The sequence below is a fragment of the Triturus cristatus genome, chromosome 6 (genome assembly GCF_964204655.1).
Source record: "Triturus cristatus chromosome 6, aTriCri1.1, whole genome shotgun sequence".
Classification (NCBI taxonomy): domain Eukaryota; kingdom Metazoa; phylum Chordata; class Amphibia; order Caudata; family Salamandridae; genus Triturus; species Triturus cristatus.
This window is the reverse complement of record NC_140589.1, coordinates 981,878,519-981,892,578: the sequence shown is the minus strand read 5'-3', so window position 1 is coordinate 981,892,578 and position 14,060 is coordinate 981,878,519. Positions and strand designations below refer to the sequence as shown.

Below are 14,060 nucleotides of genomic sequence, written 5' to 3'. Positions count from 1 at the left end.
TAAGATCGCCATCTGGTGTTGGGCTCGGATGCTAGCAGGTTGTTGTTGTCTTCGGAAGAAGTCTTTTGGTCACGAGATAGGTGACTCCTCCCTTGGACTCCAGTGCGCATGGGCATCCACTCCATCCTCAGATTGTTTTTTTCCGCCATTGGGTTCGGATGAAACTTTTCCACTCCGGTAGAAAACGTCTAAACCAAGCTTTTCGAAGCGAAAAACCTTTATAATTTTCATCGATACACCTTTACTCGACATCGAATTAATCGGGCCGGTTCCGGACGTCGACACGGGCGATTAAACCTATCCGCGCCGTGAGGCCTGCGGCTCATGGAAAGGACGCCGTTTAAAAAATGCCCCCAATGTGGAGCAAAATTCCCGCACAGTGACCATCACAAGGTCTGCAACCTGTGCCTGTCGCCGGAACACGGCGAGTCCAGCTGTCCAGCCTGCGCCGCATTCCGATCCAAGAAGATCATTCGGGATCGGAGAGCTCGACGCCATATCATGGCACACAGACCAGCTCCGGAACCAGAGGACATCTTTGATGAGGGCCCCGATGTCCCGGAAGAAGATTCCGAGGAACTTCACATTATATCAGAAGCAGACGACTCTGACGACCCCATTACTCCGGGGCAACGCGTGAGTACCGATGCCCCTACCCCAACCCCTCCAAAAAAGGCATTGGTCAAGACTTCGCCAGCTGGCCCCAGTCGCGACCGAAAACAACCTTCTGAAGCCCCGCCTTCGGGCTCGGCTCCGAAGAAATACAAGCCTTCAGGTGGCTCGGGCCCGAGCAAACATATTATTGTACCCCCAGCACCTTCGGCACCGAAGACACAAGACCTCTCGGCAACGAAGCCGGCTCCGGCACCAAAACCATTGAGGCCCGTAGACAAGCCGGCACCGAAAGCTCCCAAGCTTAAAGACTCCATTTCGGCACCGAAATCTTCATAGGCACCGAAACCTTCATAGGCACCGAAACCTTCATCAGCACCGAAACCCTCATCGGTACCGAAACAACCGGCTAAGGTCTATACTACACCTCCTAAAGACTCTACCGATCACCCAAAACATGGATCGGAACCGAAAAAATCGGCGCCAAAGTCTGTTCCTGAAGACCAAGAACTTTTCCACCCACATCCAACGCAAAAAAGGATCTATATTAATCCAAAAACTGGACATGTCACTGCCGTGCCATGTAAGAAAAGGAAGCTAGACACAACACCTTTTCCTGCTCCAGTAAAGAAGAAGGACTCAGCTACTTCACCCATTCCTCCTTCCTCTCCTGTACGACCTCTTACCCCACCCCCCTGCCTCCACCACCATTACCTCCACCATCTCCTTCACATACACCACCTCCACAGGATGATGATGATGACCTAGGGGGAGGGGGGGATCCGGATGATCTTAATGATCCTAATGATCCTTTCACAAATCCGGATATTGTACCATTGGATGACTGGGCTTACCCTCTGCCTGATGCACCTCATCCTACTACATACCCTTCCAAACCCTCACCTCCAGATGACCACCTGGGGTTTGGACAACTAGTCCACAGAGCAGCCCTTTACCATGGCGTCACCATGCACTCAGATGCACCCGAGGAAGACTTCCTTTTAGACACTTTTGAGCAGTCTCAAAAATCAGTTCAAATTTTACCTATGATTAAAGGGGTCATAAAACACGCCACAGAAGTTTTTAAGGACCCCGTACGGGCCAGGGTACTTAACCCTCGAATTGAGAAAAAATATAGACCTGCCCCAGAAGATCCTTCTTATATTAAAGGACAGCTCCCTCTGGATTCTTTGGTGGTTTCCAACGCACGGAAGCGGGCTAACTCCCAAACAACAGGAGATACACCGCCCCCAGACAAAGAATCCAAACTATTAGAAGCCTCGGGCAAAAGAGTAGCAGCACAAGCAGCTAACCATTGGCGTATTGCCAACACACAAGCCCTATTGGCACGCTATGATAGGGCTCACTATGATCAGCTAGAAGATCTCATACAACACCTACCAGACCAATACAAGACCCAGGCAAATGACCTTATACAAGAGGGAAAGCTCATCTCAAATGCCTCAATTAAATGTGCACTTGACGCCGCAGATACTGCCTCTAGAGCAATCAATACAAGCGTACTTCTTAGACGCCATGCATGGCTACGTATTTCAGGCTTTAAGCCAGAAGTACAAAGTACCATACTTAGCCAACCATTTAACCAAGAGCAACTGTTTGGACCAGCAGTAGATACTGCACTTGAAAAAATTAAGAAAGACACCGAGACTGCTAAGTCCATGGGAGCATTGCAGTCTCCACAGCCACGTGGCTCCTTTTGACGCTCCTTCTATAGAGGAGCATCCAAAAATATTGGAGCAGACACCTCCTCCACGTTCAAAACCTCTACACAAACATCCCCCAATAGAGGATATTTTAGAGGAGGATATAGGGGAAACAAGACCAAGGGACGAGGTCGAGGCAATACCAACACTCGCACCTCCCCCGCCACTAAACAGTGACTTTCCTCCACTCCCCCCAGACCATTCCACTCCAGTCGGGGGAAGACTCAAACAGTTCCTACCTGTCTGGAATTCCATTACAACAGACAAGTGGGTAAGACAAATTATCCAGTATGGTTACTGCCTGGAACTCACAAATACCCCCCCCCACATATACCACCCAAACAGCGTCCCATGTCGCCAGACCATCTTACACTCCTCAAGCAAGAGGGCACAGGGGTATACTCTCTATACTTCCTAATCCCCAAGAAGGACGCGACGTTAAGACCCATACTCTACCTCAGACTCCTAAATCGGTACATACACTCAGATCATTTTCGTATGATCACTCTTCAACAAGTCCTTCCACTATTACAGAAAGGCGATTTCCTTGCCACACTAGATATCAAGGATGCCTATTTTCACATTCCCATGCATTCTGCTCACAGGAAATATCTAAGATTCCTGGTAGAGGGGCAACGCTATCAGTTTACTGTCCTCCAGTTCGGAGTGACAACTGCGCCCAGAGTATTCACCAAATGCCTAGCAGTAGTAGCAGCGCATCTGTGGAGACAACAAATTCATGCCTTCCCATATCTCGACGATTGCCTCATAAAAGCCAATTCATTCAACAAATGCGTTCTACATACTCACCAAACTATTAAACTTTTACACAACTTGGGATTCACCATCAACTACCCCAAATCTCAACTACAACCCTCCCACATACATCAATATCTGGGAGCCACCATAAATACCTCCAAGGCCATAGCTTATCCCAGCTCAGCCGGGATAGCCAATATACAAGCTCTCACCTTAAAATTTAAATCCCAACACTCTCTCCCAGCAAGAGTGTTCATGCAACTCATAGGCATGATGGCGTCATGCATCTTCATTGTGCCTTATGCACGACTTCAAATGAGTCCCTTGCAAGAATGTCTAGCACGTCAGTGGAACCAGGCTCACGGACAACTTACGGATCTGGTGTTAGTGGACAGTCGCTCACATCGCTCACTAAAATGGTGAAACACCATAAACCTGTCCAAAGGGCGGCCGTTCTTAGAGCCTCTTCCAGAGATAGTGCTGACAACAGACGCATCTCTCACAGGGTGGCGAGCCCATCTCCTAGGACACACCACTCAGGGCAAATGGACCACTCAACAAAAAGTGCTCCATATCAATTACCTGGAACTACTGGCAGTGTTCCTAGCATTGAAGTCATTCCAATTACATCTAAAGAACAGAACTGTCCTCATCCGGACGGACAACATGACAGCCATGTATTACATACAGAAACAAGGAGGCACACATTCTCTCCAACTGTCCCAGCTCGCACAGAACATTTGGAGATGGGCAATTCCCCAGAACATCTACCTGTTAGCAGAACACCTTCCAGGAGTTCACAATCAGATTGCCGATTTGTTGAGTCGACAAACCCAACAAATCCACGAATGGGAATTACACCCACAAGTCCTACTCCCATTCTTCCAAAAATGGGGCCAACCAGACATAGACCTGTTCGCCACACACGAAAACGCAAAATGCCCAACCTTCGCCACCAGGTTTCCACACCCACAGTCGAAGGGCAATGCAATATGGATGAACTGGTCAGGCAGATTTGCGTACGCTTTTCCGCCTCTCCCACTCATTCCATTCGTGGTACGCAAGCTCAGGCAACAGTCTCTCAAGCTCATACTAGTAGCTCCCACATGGGCACGTCAACCCTGGTTCACAACACTACTGGAACTCTCTCTAGTTCCACACCAAAGACTGCGCCTCTCCCCGTCCTTATTAACCCAGACCCATGGAGAAATCAAACACCCCGATCCACATCAACTGAACCTAGCGATCTGGCTCCTGAAGTCCTAGAGTTCGGTTACCTCAACCTACCATCAGACTGCATGAATATCATAAAGGAGGCCAGACGGCCTACTACTAGACCCTGCTACGCTGCAAAATGGAAAAGATTTGTCATTTATTGCACTAACAATGATATACGCCCACTGGATGCATCCATCCAGAACATCATTTGCTACTTACTACACTTGCAAAGATGTAATTTAGCGTACTCATCCATACGTCTCCACCTTGCAGCATTAGCAGCCTACTTACAAAATCGACAACACTTGTCACTATTTAAAGTGCCTGCAATCAAAGCCTTCATGGAAGGTCTTAAAAGGATTATTCCTCCTAGATTACCACCCACTCCAGTGTGGAATCTAAATATTGTTCTCACAGGGCTCATGGGTCCCCCATTTGAACCTCTGCATAAATGCGAACTACAATTCCTTACATGGAAAGTGGCTTTCCTTATTGCTATCACATCCCTTCGAAGGGTAAGTGAAATCCAGGCTTTAACCATACAAGAACCATTCCTACAACTACATCATAACAAAGTGGTTCTTAGAACAAATCCAAAATCCTGCCAAAAGTCATTTCTCCATTCCATCTTAACCAATCAGTCGAGCTACCAGTGTTCTTCCCAAATCCGGACTCGGTAGCTGAAAGAGCTCTTCATACCTTAGATGTTAAAAGAGCCCTGCTGTATTACATTGACAGGACCAAATCTTTCCGCAAAACCAAACAATTGTTTGTTGCTTTCTCTCCACCACATAAAGGCAACCCCATTTCCAAATCAGGGATAGCCAGGTGGATAGTTAAATGTATCCAAATATGTTACCAAAAAGCTAAACGCACTCTAACAGTTCCCCCTAGAGCGCACTCCACACGCAAAATAGGGGCTTCCATGGCATTTTATAGGAAACATTCCCTTAGAAGATATTTGTAAGACAGCCACATGGTCTACAACACACACCTTCACTAAACATTACTGTGTTGATGTGCAAGCCAAACAGCAAGCTTCTGTGGGTCAGGCTGTCTTTAAAACTTTATTCCAAACTGCTGCAACCGATACAGGTGACCACCGCTAGGGGAGACACTGCTGTATAGTCTATCCTAAGTGTGTGATCTGCAGCTCATATGCCTCGAATGGAATATGCTACTTAACAGTATGCATCTGTTCTTGGCATGTAGAGCTGCAGAGCCACACACGCCCACCCACCTCCCCGGGACCTGTATCTGTTCCAGCATTGTCTTAATTAGTCATTACACATGGACATCCTTTCTTATTCTTACACACTCCATCGTTTCCCATCATGGCGAAAAACAATCTGAGGATGGAGTGGATGCCCATGCGCACTGTAGTCCAAGAGAGGAGTCGCCTATCTCGTGACCAAAAGACTTCTTCCGAAGACAACAACCTGCAAGCATCCATGCCCAACACCAGATGGCGATCTTGTCCTAAGTGTGTGGCTCTGCAGCTCTACATGCCAAGAACAGATGCATACTGGTAAGTAGCATATTCCTTAAACCTCAGGAAATTTAATTGAAAAAACAAAGATTACAGAGACGTCATAGTTAGGAAATGGAATTTAAAAAAGCCTTAGAAATTCACTGAAAAAAAACAAAAGTTACAGGGAGGTTAAAGTTAGGCTCACATTTCGCTCATAAAAAATATTAAAATTTACCAGTTATAGTTACCGGAGTGAACTGTAACTTTCGCCCCCACAATGCACTGATTATGACCTCACATTTTAGATCACTCATGACATGGTCCGTTACATCACTGATGACATCATCCAAAGAACCACTCACACCCACTCCACTTCATTCACCCACTCGCACAGCCACTCACGCACCCATACACCCACTCATTCACACACACACACCCACTCACTCATCCATAGAGCAACTCACACATCCACTCACTGATACAGTTACTTATACAGCCAGTCTCTCAGCCATACAGGAATTACACTGCCACACACTCACCCATACAACTACTCACACACCTACTTATTCACCCCAATAGCTACTCTTACACCCTCACAGTGTCCTCTGCATCCAATCTCAATATAACTAAGCCACAATGAGACTGACCATGTTCTAGTCCCTGCTTTATCAATCACAACAGGTGTGTGAACAGTGGACCATGAAAGAAGTAGGCAGCAGTAGTATGCTCAGTAATCAGTGCTGACCCACCAAAGTGTGGGACTGCAGGAGTCAGAGTGAAAATGTGACGGTTAGGTGCATGATCAGCTCAAGACCTGAGGAGAACAGGGCATGATCCAGACCAGAGAAAGTTAAGAGAATCATCAGCATTTATGTGCGTTCATAATAAACACTATTGTTTCCTGAAAGCTACGCCTGGTGTCATGCCCCAGCAAATGTGTATCCTAGCCCCCATTATAAGGGTGTTATCTCTGATATAATGGTGTCCGTTCCTGGCATAATAGTGCCAATGGCATACAAATGGTCATCCTTTACTATTTTGGGTATTTTTGGTCAAGTTGTGGTATACTGGCAGCCATCTTTTACATACTAGAAGCATGACTGGCCTACATTTACCTATTCCTGGAATATTAATGGTCATGACTGATATATGGTTTCTGGCTTTTCTTCTGGAAAATTGAGTTTGTTTGCCCAAAGTGGAAAGTGATATTTGATAGAAAAATGTGCATTTTCAGAAACTAAACTGATGAATGATAATTCAAGTTAAGCTGGGGAGGCCTACTGTTGTACTTACGTCGTTTGTGCCGTAGGGCATGTCAAGATTTGAATGTTACTTCATAAGTCAGGTGGAGGCATTTTATATTGATGAAGGTTTTCCTGGCATTTCTGATTGTAACCGCACCTGGAGTACTTGGGTGATAACTACTGATAATCCTGCTTACGGTGGTCATAGTGCAGTCACTGTTTTACAGTTATAAAATTGGGTCGTACCTCAGGAAGACTTTCTTTTAGCAGAAGTAGCTCTCACTACAGAAAAGGTTGGAGACCCCTGGTCTAGAGTGAATGCACATCCAAGCTCCTGTCACTCAAACACCAGACGCTGAATACACAAACGGCCATAGGCACACAGAATGGTGAAGTAAGAAAATGCCCTCTGTCTAAATAAAAGCTACTACTTACAAATGCCAATACCGATGTATTTTTCACACAATCATTCGCCACTGAGATCACACACACACTTTATGACCATCAGAAATATATAATATCTTTTCTTTTTTTTTTTTTCTCAAAAATCTTTTTTAAGAATGTTTTTATACTCCATTCTTATTATTGAGTTAAACAAACTTGTAAATACACAGAAGGAACATCAATCATGTTCAAAATAAAATAAAATATTAAAAAGAAAATTCTGGTAATTTCAAAGTAATCCTCTTATTTTATTCCAAGATAGAAATTCTCTACAGTTAATCTTTTTTGCAGAGATTCAGGCGTCTTGTTTAAGAAAGGCATCGTCAAATAATTGTGGTACTATATCAATGATGCAGTTATTTACCACAATGATTTATAAAATATTGGCCATCAGCATTTCCAGATATTAAACATTTTAAGAATTCTTCAGTTCTCCTTGAGAAGAACAGTAGCTGCAGAAAAGCCATATTTAGTGTTGAATCTTTTGTATTCTGTGACTAAATATTGTTCAGCCTTTGAAAACGGTTAACTGAAATTTGCTCTGAAATCTTTTGATTATACTTTGTTTCCAGGCATACAGTGAATGGCTGCATGAATTCAAGGAGAAGTCTTTAGAAATTCTAAGCCAGCAAACAACGAAGATAAACTATCCTGTGAGTACTCATTTTAGTCCTGTACCATTATGATGCAGTCTTTTAAGATATCTGTTAGAAATGGGGGGGTCTAGTTGGCAGAGGTAGGTACCTTTGTCCAAATGGGGACCCTTGCTTTTAGTCAGGGTAAAGGGGAGACACACATTAGATAACCCCTGTTCACCCCCTTGGTAGCTTGGCATGAGCAGACAGGCTAAACCCCGAGGCAATATGTAAAGTATTTGTACCAACACACACTGTAAGACGGTGAAAACACCACAAATGGACACCAAACCAGTTTAGTAAAATAAGATACCTCTAGCTAAACAAGACCAAAACGATAAAAATCCAACATACACAGTTAAAAATATGACTTTCAAAAGGTTTCATTAACTTGTACCATAGAAAACTATGGATGCGTGACTTTTCACCAAAGTACCTGTAGATGCGTCAAAGTTCACAAGCCAAACAGCCGCATCGTCGGAAAACAAAGAGATGCGACAATCCTGAGACCTTGGGGAGGTGATGCAACAGTCCTGCTGCACGCAGAGAAATGGTTGCTTTGAATCCGGTCTGTCCGGGGAGTGACGTGTCGATTCTTCGTGATGCTTCAGGTCCGCGGGTGATGCGCCAGAAGAACTTGCAGCACAGGTACGATGCGTGGAAATCAAGAATGCGTCGGCGATCGATGCTGCGTTGGGTGGTGCTGCGTTGGTCCTCTTTAGCTGCGATCCCTTGACGCGTCGATCTTGCAGTGGCGATAGACCCTGTGAGGGTTTTCGCAGTGGCACAGCGATGCGTTCAAATTCTTCTTGCGCCATGGAGATGCGTCGGGAAAACAGCCACAAGAAGAGCGATGCGTCGATTTCTGCAGTTCTTTGAGTTTCTTCTTTCTTCCAGCTCCCAAACAGTAGCAACAACCTCCAGAGGCCCACAATTGGCACAGGCACCCCTTGGCAGGTCAGAACTCGCAGCAGCAGAGTTCAGGAGAGCTGGGGGGGGTGACGCCTTTGTGTCCCTGAGACTTCAGAACAGGAGGCTAGCTTACTTCAGGTCCTTGGAGATCTCTTTCAAGCAGGAGAAACAGCACACAAGAAAGTCCTTCTCATTTCCTTGGCATGAACAACAAATGCAGGCCAACCCCAGACACACAGCAAGGGCAGTACTTCTTTTCAGTCCCTCCAGCTCTTCTCCTTGGGAAAGATTCCTCTTGAATTCCAGGAATCTAAAGTCTAGGGTTTTGGGTCTGATACTTATACCCCAAAATGTCTTGTTCTCTTTGTGCCAGGGGCTCTGAGCCCAGTTCAAACCAGTTCTGGGGGGCACTGTGCAAGTGCACAACAACATCCATTGTCAGTGTGAGCCTTGGCTCCTGACACACCATAGGGGGTGGAGCCAGCATTGTGGAAGACGGGCACAGCCCTATTCAGGTACAGGTGCTACTCCTCCCACCACTTCAAATGCCTAGCAGACCTATTCAGCCTAGTGCTGACTCATCCAGACTCCTGGATCCACTGCACCTCCCCAGCCTCTGTCCCTCCAAAGACAGACAGTCAATCCACAAACAAAGCAGAGGCGCACAGGATGGTCAAACAAGAAATTAGCCACTTCCTAAAGTGGTATTTTCAAACGCACAATTTAAAAAACCTCTTTACTAAAATATTTGTTATTAATTATGAAATCCTGAGTTCAGGGATACCAAAATCCATTTCCCCATCTTATTCCTATGGGAAGATATGCTTGTAAAATGTTACAAAGCATTACCCATTCTGTCCTATGGGGCAAGATAGCCTTTCAATAGTGAAAAACGAAATTGGCAGTATTTCACTATTAGGACATGTTACACATACCAGTACATGTCCTACAATTCACATACACTGCACCCTGCCCAGGAGGGTACCTTGGGCCTACCATAGGGGTGTCCAATGTTTAAGAGAAGGGAAGGGTTGGGCCTGGCAAGTGGGTGCACTTGCCAAGTTGACATCCCAGTTAACAAAGTGCACACAGGCACCGTGGTGGCAGGCCTGAGACATCTTTTCAGAGCTACTCATGTGGGTGGCACAATCAGTGCTGCAAGCCCACTAGTACCATTTGATTTACCAGCCTTGGCACACTAAGTGCACATTACTCGGGACCTACTGGTAAATCACAAATGCCAATCATGGATCAACAATCACAATCACAATTTGCACAGAGAGCATATGCCCTTTAGCACTGATCAGCAGTGGTAAAGTTCCCAGAGTCCTATAGCCAACAAACACAGGTCAGGAAAGAATAGGAGGAAGAAGCAAAAAGTTTGGGGATAACCCTGCAAAAAGTGCTATTTCCAACAATATCCATTTAGTTTATAGCAGTGTAATCATTTAATCTGTTTTCTCAGTGGCATAATTGCCATCAAATGGACAGTTGTTAAAAACATATTGAAAACATTGCAAATTATAATTAAATATCTTCTTAAAATACTAGGTATATTTTCTTGATACTCTTACACATTTGAAAAACAGAAACAAAACATGAAAACTAAAACCTGATTCTGCTGCCAGATCTGGCATCTAAAATGGCTGCTGGCTAGTTCAGGATCTCTTTTTGATGCACAAATCCTACACCAGATTCTACTTGTTTTTCTGGTGTCATACTTACTTCCAAGCCCCTGGAAATCTCAAACCACTTTTTTGGGGTCGAACACCCCTGAGAATTCTCTATCAGAGCTTGCACAAACAACGTGGACGTGAATTTATTTGTGAATTTCAAGATGGTGGAAAAAAATTCAGAACCCTTCTCCATCAAAAATTGAAAAAGGTGATTAAAGGGGGCAGTGAATCATGATTCACAGTTTTAAACTGCACAGAAATGCCAAAGTGTTATCCTTTTCAAGCCCTCCCTTCACCTTTTTCAAATGCTTGCATTTCAAACTACTCAATAAATTTACACCAAACCAATAAAAAGCGTGCCTTTTGCGTAAAGTTCTACTTTCATGCAAATGTTGCTGTACATCCTTTCATCCTTTTTGACTGTGAGGTGTGAGCGAAATTTTCTCTGAGTGTTAAATGAAAAACATATCTTTTTTTTTTGCCAGCACAGATCAGTGCAAAAAAGTACATTGCCTGACTTTAGCTGACTACGTCAAGGATTGGTAGGCAAAAGTATGAATGGTTGGAATGCTACCCCAAGTAAATGCCAGTGGTTAGACTTATTGCAAGCATTCCTCTCATCACCTTTTGTGTGTTTGATGTGCGTCAAGCAATAGACAAATTTGGTGCCGTTCTGGCCATGGGAGTCAAAAATGTTTGCAAAGTCAAGAAATGCCTTTTTAGTGGAAATTAAGGCTTAACAATAACTACACAGTTATGCTTTCCATGTCCTGGGGGCATTTTCGAAATTGTGCAAAGTTTCTACTTGTGTATCTTGACTTTTACTGTTTCACACCTAGAACAAGCGTTAAGATTTTGTTTTCTTAAATTACTTTAGTGGAAGCATTTTAATGGTAGAAGGTGAGCCAAATTCTTCCTGCCTCTCAGACTATAGGCAAATAGCTAATCACCAGGATTCCTTAACTATGTCTCATCAGCATTAGAACATTAAGATGCCTTCTCACTAAGAGTCTCTTGATTGCAGTAGGCTCTGTACAAGTTGGATTTGCATGGTTTGCCATTTTAAAAATAAATTGAGACCCCAGTTGATTAGGGCTTGCTTTTCTTCAACTCACCCAGTAGATTGATCCACCCTTGGCTTGTATAAACATGCATTGAAATAATTTATCATTCCAGTCTTAGCTGCTCAAAAGCTGAGTTACTTCCCTAGACCAATTATAAAGATTTTCTGCAAAAGAAGATGGGCCAACACTGGCTTGCGCTGCAACGTTTACTGCTCATGTGCCTAATTGCAGGACAGCTCTTGCAGTGTGATCAGATGCATCCAAAACAGTCTAAAGATAATAATGTTGTGGCATAATATCTAGACCAGATTGCAAAAAAAGTTCACAGAGGAACTTTAAGTGAGAAAACATATAATTTTAATTTAATATGTAAAATGTATGAAGACATTTAGTTGGATCTTTCTAGACACATAGACATGCTAATGTTCTCTAATATTTCGTGAAACTTGCCTTTTAATTCTAACTGTAAATTCATAGATTAGTACTACCTGCTAAGTGGGATTCACAAGAAAGATGCCCCCTAGATGTATGCCAAACACAAACATTAACACTAAAGCGTATGCTGTCTCTTAACATAATTCTACTTTAAGAACATGTTATTATGGTGTACTGTCAGGGTATTGATACAATGTTCAGTATTGCATTTTATACCAGCAGCATGTGTATAGTTTGAATAATGCTGCCCCTCATGTTCGCAGGTTTGTAGATCAAGAAAATGGTTGTGAAGGGTACAACACTAATGTATGTAGTTCAACTTGTAATAGAAGGGTATCGCTCAGCTTTCCGCCTCACTCCATCTCATAGTGGCACCGTGTTTCCAATGCTGTACTTTAATTTGACAGCATAATGTATTCCAGGAGTTTAATCTTGTGTGCTTTGGTTGCACCAATTGGCCTCGCACCCCTTTTGACAATACATTTTTAATGGAGCAGAACACTAAAAAAGTGATTTCTCAAGTGGGTTGACAATTGTACACTTGCCCAGACACAACGTTGTAACCTGTGTATCTGAAAATAAATCAGTATTTACATAAGAAGTTCTGAATCACATACGTTTATCTCCTTTGTGTGCTTTGTACATGAGTAAATCCGAGTTAGGAGTGAAAAGGGTGAGTGATGAATGGGAAAAGGGACAAGGAGTAGGATTATGTGAATACTGACTGTCGGAACTTTGTGGTAAGCAAGGATTGAAAAATATATACTTAATAGAGAAAGCATATATACCCCATGCTAAACCCATACCTACATTTCTTACTCCTGCTTATTGTCAGCCCCACAGCATGGACATCTACAATTATTTGTAACTGTCCTTCTAATCAAATGGGTATTTGTATGAATCCCTTAAAAGTCAGAACTCTGTGTAAATAGGAGGTAACATGTGATGTATACATTTTCACCTTTTTCAAAAAATTCCAGTCAATCGATCCCAAATAAACTCTTCATTCCTGTACTGGAAAATCTCACACTAATTTAGAAAAATAGAGAAAAATTAAAAAAAGATTCACACCAAAATGACAAAACAGTCCAAGGTAAGTATAGCATCTAAAAGCACAAAGTGCCAGTCATGGTTATCTGGTCATGTGAGACTGGGTATAAGTCACAAGTTCAGGCCGACAGCGATGGAGTGCGGGCCGGGTATATGACCCAGGGTAGTCCCACTGAAAAAGTTACCTTCTAAAGTGTAGCATGAAGAGTTCAGTTTGCAGTGGAGAAGGCTGTAAGGAGCAGATCGTCGTTGCTGTAGGGCAGGGTTCTCCAAAGCCGGTCCTGGCCAGATTTTTAAGGTAACTACATGTTCGAGGCATATGAGCTGCAGATTACACACTTGTGCATAGATCGCCATCTGGTGTTGGGCCCGGATGTTTGCAGTTTGTTTTTCCTCTTGGAAAGTCTTTGGAAGTCACAAGTTCGGTGACTCCTCCCTTGGATCGTATTGCGCATGGGCTTCGGCTCCATCCTCAGATTGTTTTTTTCCGCCATCGGGCTCGGATGTGATCTTCACGCTCCGGTTCCGAACAGCTTCCAGTTCGACGATCGACGCGCAATCCTCACCCCAATTTGCGGTATTGTTTCGATCGCGATCTCCCCACTCAACGCGACTTCTCATCGGCACAGACCTTCGGTTCCAGTCGTCGACTGCGGCCTTCGGGCCTACCCAAGCTCCGGTCCTGGCTAATGGAAAGGACTCCATTTAAAAAGTGCCCTCGATGTGGGTCCAAATTCCCCCACACTGATCTCCACGAGGTATGCAATCTCTACCTCTCCCCTGAACACGATGCTCGAGACTGTCCGGCGTGCAAGT

At 44.1% G+C, this 14,060-nt stretch overlaps 1 protein-coding gene across 6 annotated transcripts in view; it reads left to right on the top strand.

The window, feature by feature from the left end:
• Nucleotides 1-14,060, top strand: part of RRBP1 (ribosome binding protein 1) — a 250,849-nt gene that overhangs the window by 184,129 nt on the left and 52,660 nt on the right. For all 6 annotated transcript variants that reach the window (XM_085611756.1, XM_085611754.1, XM_085611752.1 and 3 more), the window contains exon 22: nucleotides 8,045-8,125. In XM_085611756.1, the coding sequence (XP_085467882.1) occupies nucleotides 8,045-8,125 (81 nt within the window). The remainder of the gene's footprint in view (nucleotides 1-8,044; nucleotides 8,126-14,060) is intronic.